At 36.8% G+C, this 21301-nt stretch overlaps 2 protein-coding genes across 3 annotated transcripts; one reads left to right on the forward strand and one right to left on the reverse strand.

Annotated features, from left to right (window-relative positions):
* Nucleotides 1-259: 259 nt before the first annotated feature.
* On the reverse strand, nt 260-6161 carry p2rx2 (purinergic receptor P2X, ligand-gated ion channel, 2). Of its 2 annotated transcripts, none has more exons than XM_032577661.1 (12): nt 5894-6161; nt 5313-5448; nt 5153-5224; nt 4988-5063; nt 4808-4904; nt 3678-3758; nt 3428-3578; nt 2826-2956; nt 2633-2723; nt 2474-2539; nt 2124-2201; nt 260-1828 (listed from the first exon to the last, which is right to left on the reverse strand). In XM_032577661.1, exons 1-12 carry the CDS (start codon nt 6058-6060, stop codon nt 1730-1732), a joined length of 1245 nt encoding a protein of 414 aa, XP_032433552.1. In that variant the 5' UTR covers nt 6061-6161; the 3' UTR covers nt 260-1729. The 2 variants fall into 2 exon arrangements, with proteins under 2 accessions (XP_032433552.1, XP_032433551.1); XM_032577660.1 differs by having other exon boundaries at nt 2112-2201.
* A 668-nt stretch (nt 6162-6829) lies between these two features.
* On the forward strand, nt 6830-18896 carry pes (pescadillo). Its single transcript, XM_032579341.1, has 15 exons — nt 6830-6993; nt 7193-7272; nt 7787-7940; nt 8228-8337; nt 9974-10145; nt 10246-10335; nt 11932-12048; nt 12155-12232; nt 13184-13273; nt 15202-15332; nt 15493-15618; nt 15862-16046; nt 16407-16537; nt 16630-16797; nt 17072-18896. Exons 1-15 carry the CDS (start codon nt 6970-6972, stop codon nt 17144-17146), a joined length of 1731 nt encoding a protein of 576 aa, XP_032435232.1. The 5' UTR covers nt 6830-6969; the 3' UTR covers nt 17147-18896.
* The last annotated feature ends 2405 nt before the right edge of the window (nt 18897-21301 follow it).

The following is a 21301-nucleotide window of genomic DNA, read 5'->3' on the forward strand; positions in this document are numbered from 1 at the left end:
ATTTAGTTTCCAACAATCTAGTTAGAGAAATCGTTTTGTGGGAAATGCAGACATAATTTGATTACTGGTTTCGGCTGTCTTTGCGTGGCTCCTTGCACTTTCCTTTTGTATTTTGTTATCCAGCACATTTTTCAACTGTGTACCATTTGTCATTCAGGGTAAAAGACAACATAAAGTGAAGTACATAAAGTCAACATATAGTAAGAAATCAGATTTTAAAGAACAGAAGTGTTTATCATATATGCTTATGTCTGAACAATGAGTTTTGAAAATATTTATTGCTTAATCATTGGACTGAATGATTGAGATACATGGGAACAGTTTCCATTGTTTGCAAATTGTTTCTAGTCTATTTATCTACTTTGAAAGTATCATTCTGACAAAAAAATCTCTAAAGATGAATATACTTGTTTGCTGAAGGCAAAGGAAGGCAGGTTTCATTCAGGTGGTGAACAGATGAAAGTTCAATAAGGCTTGAGTTGATCTGTGCACACGCCATGTTGTTGAAGCAGTTTTACTGAGAACCACACTTGGGGTCTCAAAGAAGTATAAGATCATCAGGATGTGGTCCTCTTCTTAATACAGTAGCCTCCAAACGTTTTCATACAGTTTAAGCCTTTGCGAGTTTGTCACGTTACAATCACAAAGCTGAATGTACTTTATTCAGATGAAGAACCAGCACTGGCTTTTGCGGCTAATCATGAAGTGGAAGGAAAATGATACATGGTTTTCGATCTTTTTCTTAAAAAAGACAATCTGGCAGGGATGTATGTTATGTTGGTCCCTTAAACTAAGATCTGTAAATAAAATCTACTCATCCAAGAGGAGATCGTATTAATTTGTGTAATTTAATCTCAGCGTTAATCCAGCTGTTCTGTGAAGCTCAAAGGTTTATTAGAGAACAAACAGCATTATGAAGACCAAGGCACACAGAGGACAGGTTAGAAATGAAGTTACAGAACAGTTTAAAGCAGTTAGAAAACTTTATTCCAACCCGTGAGCTTCTCATGGAACACTGTTCAATCAATCTAAAACATGATGGCCATCCAAAGTTTACCACCAGCCAGGTAGCAGATGCAGCAAACAGATGGAAGAATGTCCTCTGGTCAGATAAGACCAGTACTGAACGTTTTGTATGACATGCAAAGTGCTGTTGAGGTGGTGTTGAGACACCACACAGCATCATTTTGTAGATGATTTTCTTCAGCAGGGACAAAGGAGCTGGTCTAAGTTGAAGGGACAATGGATGGAGTTAGATACAGTGCAGTTATAAACGAGGCTTTAGTGACCTAGATACAGTGGCAGAGTTCCCACTTCTAGCAGGACAACAACCATAAACATACAACGTACCAAAATGTTAGTCTCTACCTGTGCAAACCTGGTAGAGTTGCCAAGTATGCACTCAAAAAGTGAAAATGCAAATGCATGCCACGGTTTCTAAATTTGCCTATGTATAAAACAGAAATCATGTGTTATTATTCTTCCACTTCACACTTATCGAATACTATCTATGAAAGACTTATCGGGTCTATCTATGAAATCCTACTAAAATATATGAGTTTGTGGTTGTCATGTCACAAAGGGACCAAAAGTTTAGTGGGGATGAATATTTTTGCATTAGTGCTTTGCTATTCTATCTGTGAGCTTCTTTGGCGACTTTAGCCACCAAACTAGGATGCTGTTTGCCGTGATTAGGTTTGAGGAAGAGAGTTTAAGCAAATTTGATCCATCAGAGAGGAACGCCGTCCGACAGGTCTGAATGGTTTGAGCCATAGCTGCTGATGAAGCTGAACTCAGTGCGAATGGTGTCTGTGGGTTCCTTGGTCACCTGCAAAGAACCGAAAGATGCCACTGACATCACTCAGACGTATTTGGAAAATATTAATTTTAAAAGAACCATATTACAGGTTGTCATAAAGGTTTCTGAGGTTGAACTGAATTTATTGGAAGAACAAAGAAAAATGAATGAGGATAAACACAGAAAATAAAATATCCTACAAAAATAAATATCCAAGTACATATTTAGAATTAATTTATTGAAATATTAAAAATTCATGGCAGCTTATTTTTCCCGCTCATTTTGTGAAATATTAGTACATAAAAATACTTACTTTTTTACTCACTTCATCAAACTTTCTCTCACTGTAGACTTCATTTTTGTCAATAAATGTAAGCATAATCCAGTCACAGATAATACTGCACTGAAAGAAAATGAAAACATAAATAGTGGTAGCAGTTGTAATTTACATATTTGTGTTCATTTCCAAGACAAGAAATATGCACAAATATTCAAACAAAATTTACTTAAAGGAATCAAAAGTCTGACTTAATTAAATGTAAAATAAAGTAATATATTTACAATTAATATTAGAATAAATTTTAGAAAATTTATCAATCCAGTTTTAGTAAAAAAAAACAAAAACATATTTAAATCTGTTATGTAAATGAAATTTTGGGTTCTGACTGCACTTACAATCCCAACAGAGGTCAAAGCTGTCACTGTGCTGATGATGGTTGGAATGACACTAAATTTTCCAGCCTGGGCAGAAATGATGTAAGCAGTAATATAATTGTTATTATTGCAGCAAGAAGGGGAAAAATGGTAATATTAAAAAAACAACAACTATTGTACCTGTCCGTGAACTATGATGTCTAGACGGATGCCGTAAGCCTTGATGAGGGTCCGAGACTCCACACCATTCTTATCATAATATTTGGCAAACCTGGGTAGCAAAACATGTCCTTAAAAATAATTAAACTTATTCTTTGGCAAAGTTAAAATTATAACAATGAATCTGGTCAGTGAATGCAGAATTTTTGCAGACCTGTAGTAGTAACCAAAGTCGGCCAGATCCTTTCGAAGGTCAAGTCGGCGAAATGTGTAAGTAGGTTTACAGTGTGAAGGATCCAGATCAAGATTACAATCCCAGTTAATGAAAACGCCGATCACTCCCCCCTGACAGCAAAGAGAATGAATCTGTTACACTACAAGAAAGATGCCTTACTTCACTTTGTTTGCTGTTCTCACCTTTTAGTGAGTTTACAAAAGAAACATAGACAATAATGGAAGATTTAACAATTAAGAAAAAAGAAAGAAACTGGCTAAAATCAGTATGGAACATGTCAATGTTTTAGTCAATAAGTATATATCCAAGATTTATTCTGACATTAAATTTTTTTATGTTGTGTTAGTGGCACACCAGGTAATCGACATGTACAAAGAAACCACTGAAAAATTAGTCCAGAAATAAAGTTATGGGTAAAAGTGACTAATTACTCTTGGAGAATTTTATGAAATACTTTGTGAAAAAGCCTTTTTTTATACCAGTTTTATGAATTAATCTAAAGTCGAAAGCATTTAATAAATGACAGTGAACCTTTATAAGTTCAACCATTGACTAATTCTGAAGTGCAATCTCGTACTCACAGTCTTGCAGAGTTCGGTGAAATTCTCTCTTGCTTGATTGGCGATGTAACCCAAGCGAAAGTTTGGGCAGTAAGGCGCATTCTCCTCATGATAATGACACCTCTTGAGGTATTTTTTAGTTTTCATCCCTGGAGGACTTTCTACATTTACCCTGCAAGCAAAGAACATGTTTACAATAAATAACTGTGGCACAAACGACCAGGGGCTTTAAGGCTTTTTAAAAAAAAAAATCTGTTTGAAGGCTCTTTACCTCAATACTTTAAATTTGGGGAAGTGAATGGAGTTCCTGATGAACACTGTGAAATTGATGGCCTGCACTAAAGGTGGTTCCCTGTTGAATAACACAGAAAATTGCTCCATTTAGGGAATTTGTTTTTGGGGGTAATTTTTCGTCTTCTTTGCAGTGTTTACCCTATTTTACTCTGTCAAAAGCTATGGGCTTTTATTGAAGCATTTTCCATCTTGTTTGATCACCTGTATAAATCTGACTATCACATGAGATTTTCTACATAGTCTTTCAAAAGTAGTTGCACTCTTTGATGTTTTTCTCATTTTGTTAGAAAATATTCACATAAAGTGGATGTTCACTTGTGACAATAATTGACAAAATCGCTGTCAAGTGAGAGCGATTTCTGGCATGTAGACTAATAGGATAAATTCTTGTCTCATCTGACCGGACAACCTTCTTTTGTATATATGCTGTGTTCTCTAAGTGGCTTGGAGAAAGTTGAAGACAGGACTTCTTATGAGTTTCTTTCAAAAATGACTTTGTTCTCGGCAAGGCTTCATAAGGGTCCAATTTGTGGTTTGAACATACCTTACTGGTCATTTCAACAAATTCTCCCTCATGAGTTTAGCTCTTCCTCCACAGTGACCACTTGCCTTCTGACTGGTTCTCTAATTATTGCTCTCCATTCCCAGTCAATCAATTCCAATGGACTTCTTCAGTTTTTGTTGACATTGCTCTGTGAGATGTTTAAAGGTCAGTCATATTGTTTTGTTAAGTAACCCTACTTTAAACTTTTCCACATTTTTACCCCTGACCTGTCTGTTGTGTTCCTTGGTCTAATGTTCTCTAACAAACCTCCAAGCCCTCATTTTTTATATAAACTCAGATTAAATCACAAACAGGCTGAGTCTGTTTACTAATGAGGTTATTTCTGGAATAAAAACACTGTACTGGATATAATTTTGAGTAAATCAAGCTGTATGTTAATCAACACTTTTGCATCTTTATTTCTAAAAAAAAAATTTACATTTTTCTTTTTCTTACATGTGAATGCTATATATTTAATGTCTTGTTCTACAACAACAAAAAAATCCCCAAAACATATTGAACTGTGTAACTGAACCATGCAGATTACAGGTCCAATGCCTTACCGTACTGCAGCGTACTCTTCAATAGGACACCAGGCCTTGATTTCACAAGTTTTGAAAGGGTGGTTGTGGTACTGAATACATCTACCCGTCCTAATGCCTGTGTTTAAATTACAATGGATGATGGGGCAAATATGAAGCAACCAAGATGGAGACAGATATAGTGAGAAGTCACAACATTACCATGACTATCAAAGTTTGGTAAGCCTGGAAGACAGTCAGAGTCTGTCGTACAATTGGCGTTGTCAACACTGAAGTGCTGCAGAGAAAGAAAAAAAGCAAAACAGGATAAAAGTGCAGTTGTAACCATTTCATACAGGCATATTTTCTTGGCAATTGACCTCTCACCTCAGGGCAGGTACCTTGCCTTTGATTATAAGTAAATTCTCTTCTCAGTGTTGTGCTGATTACGTCAACTCCCTATGAAGAAAAGTTAAAAATATCTAATATAGTAACCTGATCAATAAAGTAGTTATTATTTTTGACAGAATCAAAGGACATGATGCACCTCTGGGGGATGAGCATACTCCACGTTGTCCAGGACATCATCACCATGCACTGCTTTTCCCTTAATAAGAGTGTAAACAGAGCTCTCTGGATGGGTCTCGCTCTGCTGGTACGCTTTTTGACTTATAAAAACATACCTTCATGGATGACAGAACAGACGGAAACAATGAAACATCTCCTGTGATGTAAAATTTTATTAAAGGTGTCAGGTTACTCAAGATCTGTTTGTCCCCCCAAACTAAAACCAAGAAATCAAGATGATGCCCTTAATCTAAGATAACAAAGAAATCATTTGTGCTATGAGACTCTATGGATTCTTGTATTTGAAAACTTTTTTTACATTTTCTGAAAGGTTTTGTTCACACTGGTTATTATTTGTTTTATATATTTAATTAAATTAAAACATAATGTCTGCTTCAAAAATAGGCGATTAGCTGGAACACTTTCAAAGCTTCTGATATTTTATTGCACTTTATTTTGTCTTTAATCCTTTCTGGTTTATCTACAGAGATAAACCAGAAAATTCTTTGCTTGAAATATTACTACTTATAAGGAAAATAAACAAACATGCTGACAACTTACCAGATGAAATAGGTTATCACTAGAAACTGAACAGCTCGGTAAATCACTCCAAGAGGTCTGTTCTTAATCACCATCATCTTAGGAGTCTCATAGTCCCAGAAGCCATTAAAATACTCCTTTAGAAAGTCCCGGATCCCCATGACAGCTGTATATAATCCTTCACTCATTTTAAGAGATGAGCTTCTGGCTGTTTTTTGGAAGATGTTCTTCCACCCTTCTACATTATTTGTTTTTTGCTCTATCTGATGCTGCTCTGTATCTGCTCGCATTTTCCTCAAGTATGTGAGGCATCAGTGAGTCAGGAGGAGTGGGAAAAGGGGCGGGGCTGATTTTTTGGTGTTAGATTGTAATGTTTATCTGTTTACTTATGTATGATCCCTGTATAACCTCTTGTGCTATTACAAATAAGATCAAACAAAAAATAAAATGTCACAAAAACAGTTTTTTTTTCATTATTTTTCATTTATTAAATTCAATTGATTTTGCCTTCATAAACCACCTCTTAGCAGTGTAAGGTAAACTCAACAAATCATCAGTATACAAATGTTAAAAATTACTGTAATTTTTTTATCCTGTCAGGAAGATAAAACTTTACAGAATGGACACGGTCTAACCTCCATGAGCAAGTTTAAAATAGTAAAATAAACCATTAAATTTGATTTAAGAAATGTGAACAATATACAGGGGATAGTTTAAGAGGGGGAAAAGTGACACACACACACACGCCTACGCCCCCCCCAAACACACACACACACACATATATATATATATATATATATATATATATATATATATATATATATATATATATATATATATATATATATATACAACTTTACTACAGAGCATCGTTAAAACTCTACAGTTATTTACGTACGTAATATCTATTGAGTTCAGGCGGATAACGGTCAACCCCTGGGTCCTGCTGCTTACGTTTCGACGTAACTCCTTGCGCATGTCTGACAACACGTGCAGCAGCAGCAGCAGCAGCGGCACAGCTTCCATCTGTTAGCTTGTTATTTGTTTCCGTAAATAAGATTTTCTCCCAGTGCTGTGGAGCGACAGCTCGTCTGTAAATGGGGGGTCTTCAGAAGAAAAAGGTAAGCATTTCTGACAGACTCAATAATGCTAAAATAAACAACTATCGGGGTAGCTAGCTAGCAGGGCTAGCTAAAGTTTGTTTTCAGAATCACAAACCGTCGACTAGTCTGAGTTGTATACGAACGTAAAGTTTCTCTTGAGTCTGATCAGGAGCATACGGATTAAATGAGTTAACGATTACTTTATATTGTTTTGTAGTATGAGCGGGGCTCCGCCACCAACTACATCACCAGGAACAGAGCACGAAAGAAGCTCATGCTGAGCCTCCCTGACTTCAGGTATGCGATGTTCAACATGTTCTTCAACACTCTGCGGCGGAGGCCAGCAGTGACACGATCCCTTCTGTTTTTATCTGTACACACCACTTAGTTGTATTAATTTAATAAAAAGGTGAAAATGTCAGAGCTGCAACTGTCTTTAATGATCTCCACAACTTATTACGTTCAGTTAAGTCGCATTGAGATACATACTCCATTGCTTATTTTGATTGAAAAACGATAAAAAGGCATTAGGCATTCTGGTTCACACAATAAACTGACTGAAATAATCAAATAAATAGAAGTCAGTTGACAATGATAAATTCAACAACCATTTACTGGTGGTAAAGTTAACTTTTTTTTAAATTATCTCTTATTTTGCTTTATCAAGCCCTCTTAACTACAAAGGTTGATGACTATGAAATGTTACCTAGCTGTAAACCATTGTCTGTTCCTTCATTATATTTTAGATGTGCATGTAGTTAATAAACCTATCTAGAAATATATTTTAAAACTCCTTCTCATTGAATTTTAGGCGGCTGTGCATTCTTAAAGGAATTTATCCACATGAGCCAAAACACAAGAAGAAGGTGAACAAAGGCTCCACTGCTCCAAGGACCTTCTACCTGCTTAAAGACATCCGGTTTCTACTGCATGAGCCAATTGTGTCCAAGTTCAGAGAGTACAAGGTATTTAAATGAAGTTCAAGTTTTCAACAAGCCTCAAGCTAAAAATCTGAAGTATTTAATAATGTTTGATTATCCGTCATTAATTTTATTTTTGTAACAACTGTATTTATCAAGAAAAAAATACTTCACATTTCAAAAGATTTTTTTGTGTTCTACTTGTCTTTGTGAGTCTGACATTAGGCAGTGTCTGATGATTATTTAACAGTAGTTTTCAGCAATTGTATTGAGTTGAAAACCCCTCACAAAACAGCAAATTTACTCTCAGTGTTTTGTTTTTTTTCCAACAGATCTTTGTGCGTAAACTAAGGAGGGCTTATGGAAAAACAGAGTGGTCTGCTGTTGAAAGACTCAAAGAGAACAAGCCGGCCTATAAATTGGACCACATTGTGAAAGAAAGGTAGGAAAGTTATTCTCCATACTCGTCATGGAGGGATAAAGCAAGTTAGATCTGGGGTGTCAGTTTTAAAGAAAAAGACAAAAAAAAAGGAAGATGGCTTAGAAAAGTTTAAGCAAAACAGAAAACAATTATTCTGTTTAGACTGGAGAGCTATGAGACATCCAACATGCTTCACTTTTGCTTGCAGGGGCTCAGTTTTGAACTGCTGTCTTTCCATTTGTAAACAATCTGCATTCAGCTGAAGGTATAAAATGTTGTCTCATCAGTTTAGAGGACATTTCGCCATATTTCCACTCCCCGTTCTCTGTCTTATACATTCTCTGCCTTATTTATGTAAATAAATAATTATTCCAAATAGATCAGTTCCAACCAATCTTGCAAGACTTTGTCTCTAGTCCTCAACTTTGGCTTCATTCTTTTATGCTGCTTTAAAAAGTCTTGACTGACGCATCATTAAACCCTGCCTGCTTTGAGATCTTTGTCTGGATCAATCTATATTTTAGCTTTTGCAACACCTGTTAGCTGTTCTTGATGTATTAAGTAAACAAATATATATTATGTATTTATAGTCATAAAAACATTATTTTCCAAATCTGCAAAATATGTTTTCACTGTGCTATTTTTCTTGAAAGTTAAACAATCTGCACAAATTTCTTCCATATAACATGTAGCTTATATTATTTTACAGTTATTAAATTTGATGTATTTTATCAAACTTGGGCCCTGAATAACTAACTCTAGTCAGCAGATGGCAGAGTTGTACAGTTTCTAGGTCCTCTTTAATTATGTACAACAATTTTATAGGTGTTTGCAGTTTTGTGTTTTAGGTCATGGAAAGCTTTTAGTGATAGTTGGATAGCGATAGTTCCAGATACCATGCAGTTTTGATCAAACTCTGCCTGCTGTAAAGCTAAAGACACAGACTGTTTAATTTTCTGGCATTACTGTTAGTATAAGAATATAGATCTGCAAAAGAAGAGCTTCATAAAGTTTGGGATGTTGTAGCCAGAACCTGGGAGAAATCTGTGGACTCACTTAAGAAGTTCTGTTGACAAGACTTGTTCCAACAAGCTGAGAGATTTGGAGAAGTTTTGAAAGGCATAGCTGAGAGATATGTACAGTTTCAAAGTGATTGTTGCCTACCAGAGAACACTGTGTGCTGAAATGTAAGCACAAGATGCTTCAAATGTGTTGGTTTAAGGATGTGTACACTTGTGCTACCAGGTTTTTGAACTTTTACTCCCTTTCAAAAGATTGGGATTTCAGTTGGATTGGATTGTATCCAATTAAAACATGAATGATTTTTGATTTAAGTATTTTATTTACATCTTCTTACTCAAATATTTTGACAGGTGTGTACGTCTGAGATCCACTGTCTACAGCAGTGGTGTCCAAAGTCGGTCCTCGAGGGCCAGCATCCTACATGTTTTAGTTCTCTCCCTGGTTTAACGCACCTGGATTTAATGATGGCTCATCAGAAGGCCAAAGAAGAACATTGACATGCTGAGAAGGTTGTTACACCACCAGGGAGAGAACTAAAACATGCAGGATGCCGGCCCTCAAAGACCGACTTTGGGCACCTCAGGTCTACAGCAAGTGCATTTAGCTTATTACTTTTTTTGCTGTTTTTTGGCAGGTACCCCACCTTTATCGACGCACTACGTGACATCGACGACGCCCTCTGCATGGGTTTTTTGTTCTCCACATTTGCCCGAACGGGAAAATGTCATGTGCAAACAATCCAATTGTGCAGACGCCTGACTGTGGAGTGGATGAACTACGTGATTGCGTCTCGTGCGCTCAGAAAGGTGACAGTTTTTCCTGCAGACTAAATGGAGGGTGGGGGCGTTACGGTTTTATAAATATTTATTAAACATTATCTAAACGCTTTGTTTTTATTCCTCATAGGTTTTCCTCTCCATCAAGGGAATATATTACCAAGCTGAGGTCATGGGACAACTCATTACATGGCTGGTGCCATATCAGTTCTCCCATGATGTAAGTGCAGTTAGCTGCTTGCAGCCAACAGGGGTTATGCTAATAAGCAGTTACTGTATTATTGTGGGATTAAAATGAAGGTTGGTACACCTTTGTCAGCATGAGGTGCTGAGTCATCAAACATTGCAAGAAAACTACAATAAGCTTCATCATGGTCCCATCCTGTTCAGCTGCTGCAGTTATATGTAGATGGCATCGGTTTCTCGAAACCAGGGGGTCTTTTGTGGGCTCCAGTGTCCCTTATATGAAAGTAGGCTGACAGGAAAAGGGGGAAGACATGCGGCAAATGTCGCCGGGTCCGGGAATCGAACGCGCGAAGGCCGCGTCGAGGACTCAAGGCCTCCAAACGTGGGTCACGCTATCCCCTACGCCGCCACAGCACGCCCCCGGTTTCTCCTCTTTGGCGTTATATGTTTGCGTAGCTTGCTTAAGTCAGCCCATCCTTGAATTCAATTAAAAAGTACTGCCTGGACAACAAAAAGCTTCACTATTATGTTACTGTTATGTAACCTCAACCCTGAAAATAGTCTTGTAAAGCTTGTGCTAACAAGTGAAAAAGTTGTCATGACCTATAAGCACACCCTGAAAACAGAGATATAACAAGATGTTTAAATGTTTTTATAACTCAATCATTTCAGCTTAATCAATCTTTTTGGTTTCCCTAAACTAACTTTTAGTTTTTCTGTGCTGCTTCAGCTTTTAACGCAGTTATTTAAGATTTCCTTTGACCATACAGCTTTTTTTAGAGATGAGTTGGACAGTTTATTGAAAAGCTTTTTTGTCTCAAAAGTCAAAAAATGTAGAAGCCCTTTCATACTGTCATGTGGAAAAAAAACATTAGGTACCCTGTTTGTTGACTTATTTAATGTAGAGTCTAGTACTGACTTTTTTTTTTAATGTCAGTAAATTGTATTGTAATAAATGTAGTATCTGATGTAGAATAATTTAGCCTACCCCATATTTATTCCATTTAAAAGTGACTAATTACTGACGGACATATCACATCAGGTGGAGAGTATTGTTACACAGAATGAAGTGGATGTGAAAATCATTGTAAGATCAAAAAACTGTCTGAGGCCTTCATAAGTAAGATTCAAGAATAGTTTGAGTACGGTCAAATGAGCTATTCTACTGTCACAAAACCTGTTTATAAGGATGTTTAAAACGTTCGCCCACATGACCCAGTCTGGCTGTCTGAGCAAATTCACCCAGAAAGTGGACTAAAAGAAGTCTTTCATAAAACTAATTGTTGTACTAGCCAATATCAAGTTTCTGCTGCAGTAATTATGAAAGTGTGTTCCTGTAAACACAGAATGAAAGTGTGTAAGTTTTTCGTTTCATGGGAGGTGTTGTTTCCAGATTCAAATTAAAACAAGTTTGTGACAATATCTTGAATAAAAACTGAATATTTAAAGGGTCCACATGTATGTATTTTAGTTAGAAACTCTATCAATGCTTCTGTAAAGTACCCTGAAAGATGCTTGTATGTGTATAGATACAACAAATGTTTCATATGAGTGAGATATTGTGAATTAGTTTGAACTTTTGTTTTTTAACTCTAAATTATTGTAAAGTTAAAGGTTTTTGTTATTTCAGCACCCAACAGATGTCGACTACAGAGTCATGGCGACTTTCACAGAGTTGTACACAACTCTCCTGGGGTTTGTCAACTTCAGACTCTACCAGTCTCTCAACTTGGTGTACCCTCCAAAGGTATCTGACTCTAAAAGCTTTAAGGGAGTTCTACAGCACCTATAATTCAAATAATGCAAATATATGGCCAGCATAAACTCAGTAAACACTTCCTCGCTCCTTGCAGCTGGATAGTAAAACAGAATCAGAGCTCAAAGAAGACGATGAAGAGGACTATGCCATGAATTCAGAGAGCTACACTGAGGTAAGTCCATCTTCTTTAAATTGTCTAAAGTTTTCAGTCATTACCAGATCAATTATTCATTGTTTATGATTTTTTTAAAATCTGTGAGACTTTATGCTTACAAACAACACTCACTGTCTTAGACCTATCTGTGGTTGTCGAAGCATGAACTCCTTAGCTTCCCTGTCTTATCAGCTTTAAATTGTTTGTTTCCTTGAAGCCTTTAACTGTGTAATAAATATTGGTGGGTAAAAGTGTTTCAAACAAAGACTGGTTTACATAGAGAAATCCATCATCTTCATCCAATCTCCCATGTCTTCTAGCTGCTGCTCCCTTTTGTGAACCAGTTGCAGTTTTGTCTCAAATGAATGTTTTTCTAACTTTATGTTTGTATGTTTTGTTCTCAATGCTTGTGGTAGTAGTATGCAAAGTAAAGTATTCAGAAGAGAAAGAAATTATTAATTTTGTTATGATGAATAATAACCTTAAGTGTTATTAATACATTATGTAGATATGTTGCAAAGTGCTTTTCTTTTGTAATGTTCTAAACATGCATATTTTAAGAATTATTTGAGCTTTTTCTTTATTTTTTTACTGAACAAAGTATGAATTTTGTCTCTTACTGCTAACTTAATTCACTTGTTTTATTTTTGACTTCTGTATTCTTCCATGATTAAGACTACATTTTATCTTTCCTTGTTCTGTTATTCATTCTGCAGATTTAACAGACACCTTGTACTTAGACTAGTACTGGGCAAATAAAGTAAAAGGAAATAAAAAGATTCTTCACTGTCATGGTTTCATATTTTGACAGTATAAGCACCATATGCCACTTCAAGCTTTTAATTAACAGTTTTAATTAACCTGCAAACATTTGGACAGATGCTCATGTTTTTGTTAGTTTTCTTAGGTTAAATTGTAAATGTATCAATAGTTATGATGAACTGATTTTATGTCTAATCCTCTCTGCAGAAACTTTCAGCTCTTAGTTCCAGCCTGGCACGTGTTGTTTCCTCAGAGGAGGAGGAGGATGCTAAACTTGATGAGTTTCCTGATGAAGGGGTAAGAATACAAAATACCAAAATACTTTTGGTTGTTAGTGAGATGGTAAAAACAAACGTCTTTCGTGGAAATATCAAAACACGTACACGCCATTAAGAAGTAATTAATCTCGGAGGTGGAAGGTGACATTTTTTCAGCGGAGGATTGACATCTCTTGGAGATGCAGTGCCTCACTAGGGATTTACAGCTTTATGTTGGGTTGCTATAAACAGAAGTTCTCACTTGAGAAGCTTGTTTTACCCAAATGATTTGAAGTGATCAACCAGTGGGTCCTTCTTCACCACAGAGACTTTCAATGAACTGGCAAAACTTTTTTAGTAACGATTACATACTGCATGTAGTTCACCAACCCAGGAGTAATCCCTCTTAGAGCCTCCGCTGTGCCTTCTAACGTCCCACAAAACAATGATGGGCAATAAAAAAAAAACTTTCAGTGCCTTGCAATTATGTGCCCAGCCCTTGAAATTTTGAGCTTGCAGCTGTAGACTTTGTGTTTTATTGGGATTTTATGCCATCGACTCACTCAAAGAGGAATGATTTTGATAGATTTTACATTTTTATATAAATAAAATCTGAAATGTTGAGTATGGATCTTTATTTTTTGCCAACTTGTTTCTGCGTAGTGACTCATGGCCTGTCAAGCCCCAGGTTGTTGCAATGTAACAGAGTAAATCTGGACTCATCGGATCACAGGACTTTCTTCTATTGCTCCTGCGTCTAATTAGTTTTTTCACAGATTAAAACCTTTTCTTCCTGAGTTTTTGCATTTCTTTTGTAAAGATAGTTGATTCTCCTGCTGTTTTTTCTTCTTTGTTTTTTTTTTTTTTACCTCCACATCAGTCAGAAATGATTATTTCCTACTTTCCTTCCAGTTCACAAGGCAGTACACTGCTCTTAATTCAAGTTTACTTTATTTTTCATCTTTAAATAATTCGACAAAGCACTGTAGGTTTAGTGAAATTGTTTGTTTTACATGTATGGTGTGTAATGGAGCTGGGATTCCATTATTTTGAAGATTGAAGATATTTTGCACACCTGGTTGGTGTGTCAGTTCAGGATAATCAGAACAAAGATGTTATTTTTACATCGCGAGTCACATAAGGTAATTTTATTGATATAGCACATTTTCAGCAACAAGGCAATTCAAAGTGCTTTACATGAATTAGAAGGAAATACAAAAGAGCAAAAGAAGAAAAAAGAAAACAAAAAGGTAGAACCCCATGTTTAGGAATATGTAGTCCGTGATTTAAAAACTAGTAGGGGTTTCTTTGGATTCTTGCTCTGATAATGTTGATCTAAGTATTTTCTCTAAATGAGCTAAAATGAGTTTCTCTCAATTCTAAGTTTGTTCTAATTCCTGAATATATAAACTAGATACTCATATTCTAAGTATAAGCACAATTTATAGGCTAGAAGGAGTTTCTCTGGATAAAATAAGCTAAATATTGGTCTAAAATAATAAAAGTTTAGGTTCTCCATGTTTGATTCTCCCAAAGTAGATGGTCCTAAATGTTGATCTAAGGTAATGAGTAGATTCTCCAGAGGAGTTTCTCTGGATTCCAAGTTTGCTCTAATTCATGAAGTATGTAAACTAAATGTTCTTGTTCTGAAAGTAGAACAGGAGCTCTGATAAAACTTCCTACTCATTCAGGCTCATCTGATCATAAAATTTTAATCAATAACTAATAAAAAACGATAGCTAATGATTCATTCTTTTTTGTTACATTACTATTAAAATATAACTAGTTAATCAGATATAATAAGTAATAAATATAGGTCGAAAAACGTAACTTTAAGTCTATTAAACAAAAATGTAGAAATGCCTCAGAGAAAGAAACTTGAAAATTGGAAACTGTTTCCCTCCATGTGTCTTCTACGGCTTTTTGAAGGCTTTGTAAATAATAACGATGAGAACTGTTTTTCTTCAGGAGGACATGGAGAAGATGGAAGCCAGGGAGAAGGAACAGAAACAGTTGGAAACCCAGAAAAAGATATTTGAGGGGCTCAAATTCTTCATCAACAGAGAAGTGCCCAGAGAGTCGCTGGCGTTTGTCATCAGGTGAGAAAGACACAACGTTGCTAAAGCCACAGGGTATTAAAGCCAACAATGAACATCTGTTTCTGTTGAAATGCTACTAACTCAAAGTATTTTGTGTTTGAAAAGCGGCATTTGAGCATTTTGTCAAAATTTAAAAGGATTTAAATCTTGGTGTTTCCAGGTGTTTCGGTGGTCAGGTGTCCTGGGATAAATCTGTTTGCATTGGAAGCACATATGATGTCACAGATGAGACCATCACACATCAGATTGTTGACAGACCTAATGTGGACAAACAGTACATGAACAGGTAAAGGAAACATTTGTTTGGTCACTGTTAAGCTTCTGTTGCCCTTTAAAGCATCAGCAACATCTGATTATAACCAATAAATCCTTCACTTATTTCATAGTAGCTCCATCTGCACCTTTACTGCTCTTTGTCATTTTTAAAAGTCTAGCGATCCTATCCTCTGCGTTGAACTTTCGAGACTGAATTAAAAACTTCTTAACAAAGAAACTTTTTATATTTTAATCTTTTCTGCTGCTGTTCTAGGTACTACATCCAGCCGCAGTGGGTGTATGACTGTGTCAATGCTAAAATCCGCCTCCCTGTGGAGGACTACTTTCTTGGAGTAAATCTGCCTCCTCATCTGTCTCCATTTGTGGAAGAGAAGGAAGGAGACTATGTTCCCCCAGAGAAGCTGAAGATAATGGCCTTACAGCGAGGAGAAAAACTTGGTATGTACCAGGCTTGTTTCAGAATTTTGTTTTGATGGAGTTAGATGGCAGTGGCCTCTACTCAGTTGGACTCGGTAACATTTGTGCTGCAGAAACATTTAAAGGGAACTATCTCTAGAGTTTTTTTTTTATTTGCTGGACTGTCACTCTGATCCATTTTTGGCTCTCTATCACAGGGGGCACAACGTTTTTATTTTTAATAATCATTGCTTTTTCACAAAATGTCCCTTCAAAAACATCCAAACTATCCCTCAAACCAGTTAACTAATTTTAATGTGAGATGTTGCTGTTAAATATGGACTGAAAACCAACAACCTCTTGTTAAAGGTTACATATGTTGTTTTTTTTTTCCTGGCATAGCTCAACAAGATGAAGAAGAAGAGGAAGAGGAGGAGGAGGAAGAAGATGAAAATGAAGAGGAGGAAGATGATGAAGAGGAGGCCGAAGAGAAGAACCTCAAAAAGATGGAGGAGCAAAGATCTCAGGGGAAGGTAAGAAATATCTGTTTGCCCTTCTGTTTTTTGTTTTTTTCCTCATAAAACATCTGGGGATTCTCTGACATGTTCCTCTCTCTGCCTTTTAGTCTCTTCAAGTTAAAGTGACGCCCGGAAAAGTGAAGGTAGAAAATCCCGCTCGCTTGGAGCAGGAGGAGAAGGCAGAGGAAAAACGTCTTGCCATCATGATGATGAAGAAAAAGGAGAAGTACCTGTATGACAAGATCATGTTTGGAAAAAAGAGAAAAGTCAGAGAGGTGAGTTTTAATGTACTTTTCTTCTCCATAGTTCAAATTCTCCAGTTGATATGACTGTTTAGCTTTGTGAAAAAGAAACATTGTTCTGCTTTTTATCTCTGTTTACCCTACTGTTAGAACTGAGTTTTTATCTAGGAATGTCTCACCGTACTATCTGACTGCTGTTCATATCACACCCACACCTGGCCATGACTCCTACAGTTCACGACCCTGACATTCTTGTAAAACTGGTGTTTTCTTTTTTTCATTAACACAAATCAATCTCCTCTAACAGGTGAACAAGCTTGCTGCCAAGAGGAAAGCGCATGATGATGCTGAGAAAGCCAAGAAGAAAAAAGCAAGAAAATAACTCCTTTGATGATTTTCGTCTGAACCTGACTTTATGTATAAAACTTTATGAATTAGTGGGGCAGGTTGGCATTTCATAAAACCTGAAACTGCATCTGTGAGCTCTCTGCATGAAGTACATGCAACCTCTGTGTGTGGTTGCATTGGCCTCATGTTTATACAGAAATCAAGGATGCTCCATCTGTGTAATTATTGATTTAAAGCCAATTGTTGTCAACTTTGAGTTTTCCTACTCTACATTGTAAAACATTTGCCACATTTTAATGTCTGTTTGAAATGACTTTAATTTTAAAGTAAAAACGTATTCAACTTCTAACAGATCTGCTTATTTTACAACTGTAATTTATAGTTTTTTTTTCATTATCTGGTGGCAACCATTTCACATCGTGGTTCCAATGCATATTTATTTCTTGGAACTTTTTTATAGTTGTAATACAAAACGACAGACCCTGCAGTCACAACCTGCAAGCTGCAGATTGTGTGACTGAGTTATTTGAAACACAATAAGGTGGAAAATAATTACATAGTGGAGTTCAAGCAGAGAGGTCATTCATTCTTTAGAAAAACCGTCATCTAATCCTTATTTAAGAACAAAGAAAAGCATAAAAGAAACTGTAAATGGGGTCATCCCAGTTATTTACTATTGTACATTGAATAAAAATGGGAAAATAAGAAGATGAAAACGGAAAACAACTATTTTAGTGAATCAAAGATTTTAAAGACTGCCAGTAATTATAAGAAAGAAAAATATTTTCTTTTAACAGTTGGAACTAAAACAATTATAACAATGTGAAGCCACACAATAGGCTATAGGTGCCACAAACTTCTAATTGGTGAAAAAAATGTGAAGATGCTGCCTGACGTGAAGAGAAACTGCATCGTTTTCTGGACTGATGAAACCTTTATAGGTAGTTTTGAATTTAGTCTGACAGAGGAGCCACAAACGTTGAATGGAAAACAATAATATAAGGTGCTTCTCAAAAAATACTTAGTGTATTCTTCTCAAACCACGAATTATGGGTCAAAATGCTTTAGGATTTTGTTTTCTTAGACTTAAGAGGAGATGCTATTAAACTGAGTTTTCCCAATAAGACAGTGAACCTAATACGCCACAAAGCAAGAAATATTTTGGCTCTAAATTGACAAGATAAACTTTATGAAGTGAACCCAATAGAAAACCTTTGGGTTTAATATAAATGTTTCTGAGCCAAACCCTAGAACTCCAGAGGATCTATGAAGGGAAATTCAGTCCTGAGCTGGAAAATCTGTCCATCTCCAGAAGATGTTCAGTTCCAGGCAACACAAGTGAGAAGCAGCTAATAGAAACATTGGAAATACAGCTAAATATTAGTTCATTGGAAAAAATGAACTATTGTTATATCTAGGATCCACCTGAATATGAGGTAGTCTTGTAAGCATGCATGATTGTATTGACTTTATTAATTGAACTTCATTTATCAGGGTCCCTTGAGGCAACAGTTATGAGTTGCTATTTGTAGATGAATAGATTCAAAGGAAAAGTAAGTCTTAAAGAATTTTTTTATATTTTTGCAGTTTGTGTTTTTCAATTTTAAAGAAAATGTAGACGCTGCTGTTTTGTTGACCCGACTAATTCATTTTTTTCTCACTTTCTGTTGAATGATGACAAATTAACAAATTTTTATATCATGATCTGAATTGGATTAGATTGTGTAGTGTTCCCAGTTGATTTGGCTGGATGGATATAAAAGCTATGAAAATGTTAAGCTTTACTCACTTTTTTTTTAACACAGTGATGTTATTCTGGATATAACTGTGTGGAAAGCAAAAGATGAATAGGCACTTGTTTTGTGATGAAATGCCCAAAATGTTAAAAAAATTATAGAACTTTTTCAAAATAAGAATCTGAAAAAGTGTGTGTAGGATCCCTCTACTAAGTGATTATTTATGAAAATAAGCATCAGTTTACGGTCTTGCTCCTTGCCTCCTACAGCTGGGCACAGATATTGAGAAGACGTAATAAATCACAAGAATTCCCACTAGAGCAATGTGCCGAGCCTGAGGTCACTGTGCTCGTGCTGTTGGACTCATTCATTGATTGGTCTACCCTAGCAGCAGTGGGTGTCGATAACAAATAGGGATCAGGCCTTCCACCCTCTGATGAGCAGCTCTGATCTCGTGGGGAGTGGGCTTGCCCGTCACACTCCACTCTCCCCAGCTTCGCATTCCACACATGCCCACCCTGTTCGAGTCTCGACCTGACACTTGGTGGGGGCGCCTGAAGGCAGAGGCATTCCCAGTGGAACAAACGCAGAAGTGTTGTGCTCGGGCTTGACGAATGTGGGACGAGCAGCATAGATCGAGTCTGTCTTCTACAGATCCGAGCTTCAGTAAACGGGAGATGGAGTTGGGGCGTACTGAACTGGGTGAGGCATTGTGGCAGCATATTGCTACATCCTGCCATGCAGGGCCAAACAGACTTGTCAGCCACAGTGGAATGCTCATTTTATCCTCTACTGAAATACTATTGTCTTACATAAGAAATAATTAGGAACAGCATTTCCACAAACGTGGCTTATGCCTTTTGCACATCACACATGACACCTTGCCTTGGAGAAATATTCGCACCCCTTTGTCTTTTTCAAATTTTGTCACGCTACAGTCACAAACTCCAGTGTTTGTTTAGTGTGATAGTTATGCTGGAAGGCATAAATTATGTGGTGTTCACATTTCTTTTCAAAGGAAAATATGAAAGTAGATATATATTTTCCTGTTCTTTATAAAAGAGCTCCAGCTTAGTCGGACTACCTGCAGAGTGACTGTAAACATAAATTTCAGGTCTTGTCCCAGATTCTCAATTAGACTTCATTCTGGGCTTTGACAGCAGGAGTGAATGCAGCAAGTCAATGACTCAATTCAATCTGCTGGGCTTCCTTAGATAGAAATTTTTAAAGTACTTTGCATAACTAAAGGATTTTGTTTGATAAATTGGAATAAATATGTGATTGAACTGAATTTTTTATATTTTTTTTGCAAAGTGCCTTGGGACAACATATAACTGACGCTATATAAATGAACAGAACCGTCAAACCATTCAAATACATAAATACATGTTTATCCAAACCATCCCTTTTGTAGCTCTGGCTGTATGATTTGAGTCATTAACGCTCTCTCCTTTCAGGTCAACCTAGCTATTGGTCCGTCGCTCAGGATTGCTCTGTTACCTCCATCTACCTTCAGCTCCGACCAGCTTTCCTCTTCCGACTGTATGATGGTGCTGCCACCACCATGTTCCAGTGTGTGGATGGTGCATTCAGGGTAATGTCCAGTGCTAGGTTTCCAAACACTTTCAGTTTAGATTTTATCTTACCAGAGCTGTGTTTATGTTGACTTTTAATTACATGGATTCTAGAGTGTAGAAGGCGTGAGAAGGCAATTGGTACTGAATTTTAATTAGGATATACAGAGTAAGACCATTTCTAGGAAGACTTTCTCCCAGGCCAGCAGTCGCTGGAGAGACCCCAACCCAGGTGGACATGTTGGGCCGTGCCACAGGTCTGACTTCAGGACGCCTCCCACCCCCAGTTTTTTCTTTTTTTTAAAGAGTGTTTTATTTTTCAAATTGTATTGTATGATTTTCAATCATGATTTTCTGATTTTCAAATTGTGAATTTTATTTCTTTTTTTAAATGTATGTTTTTCCTTTCAGGGGTGGGCAACTCCAGGCCTCGAGGGCCGGTCCCCTGCAACTTTTAGATGTATCTCTACTTCAGCACACCTGAGTCAAATAATGAGGTCATGAGCAGGACTCTGGAAAATTTGACTGCACTTGGGAGGTGATTCAGCTGTTGGATTTAAGTGTGTTGGACCAGGGAGACATCTAAGTGTTGTAGGACACCGGCCCTCGAGGACACAGTGGTGCCCAAAGTCGGTCCTCGAGGGCCGTCATCCTACATGTTTTAGTTCTCTCCCTGGTTTAACTCACCTGGACCAAATGATGGCTCGTTAGAAGGCCTAAGAAGAACATTGACATGCTGAAAAGGTTGTTACTACCACCAGAGAGAGAACTAAAACATGCAGGATGACGGCCCTCGAGGACCGACTTTGGGCACCCCTTGTCTATATCATACAGTCTTAAAATACTTTGTTTTTAAAATGTGAAGTAGTTCATGGGACA

The sequence above is a fragment of the Xiphophorus hellerii genome, chromosome 12 (assembly GCF_003331165.1).
Source record: "Xiphophorus hellerii strain 12219 chromosome 12, Xiphophorus_hellerii-4.1, whole genome shotgun sequence".
Classification (NCBI taxonomy): Eukaryota; Metazoa; Chordata; class Actinopteri; order Cyprinodontiformes; family Poeciliidae; genus Xiphophorus; species Xiphophorus hellerii.

Excerpts from the sequence above, each read along its gene's own strand:
- p2rx2 (XM_032577660.1), bottom strand. The coding sequence starts at position 6,060 with ATGAGTGAAGGATTATATACAGCTGTCATGGGGATCCGGGACTTTCTA. Across the intron at positions 5,225-5,312 it reads AGTATGCTCATCCCCCAGAG|GGAGTTGACGTAATCAGCAC; the intron begins GTGCATCATGTC and ends TTTTCTTCATAG. Across the intron at positions 2,540-2,632 it reads ACATCATAGTTCACGGACAG|GCTGGAAAATTTAGTGTCAT; the intron begins GTACAATAGTTG and ends ATTTCTGCCCAG.
- pes (XM_032579341.1), top strand. The coding sequence starts at position 6,970 with ATGGGGGGTCTTCAGAAGAAAAAG. Across the intron at positions 10,336-11,931 it reads CATATCAGTTCTCCCATGAT|CACCCAACAGATGTCGACTA; the intron begins GTAAGTGCAGTT and ends TTGTTATTTCAG. Across the intron at positions 13,274-15,201 it reads ATGAGTTTCCTGATGAAGGG|GAGGACATGGAGAAGATGGA; the intron begins GTAAGAATACAA and ends GTTTTTCTTCAG.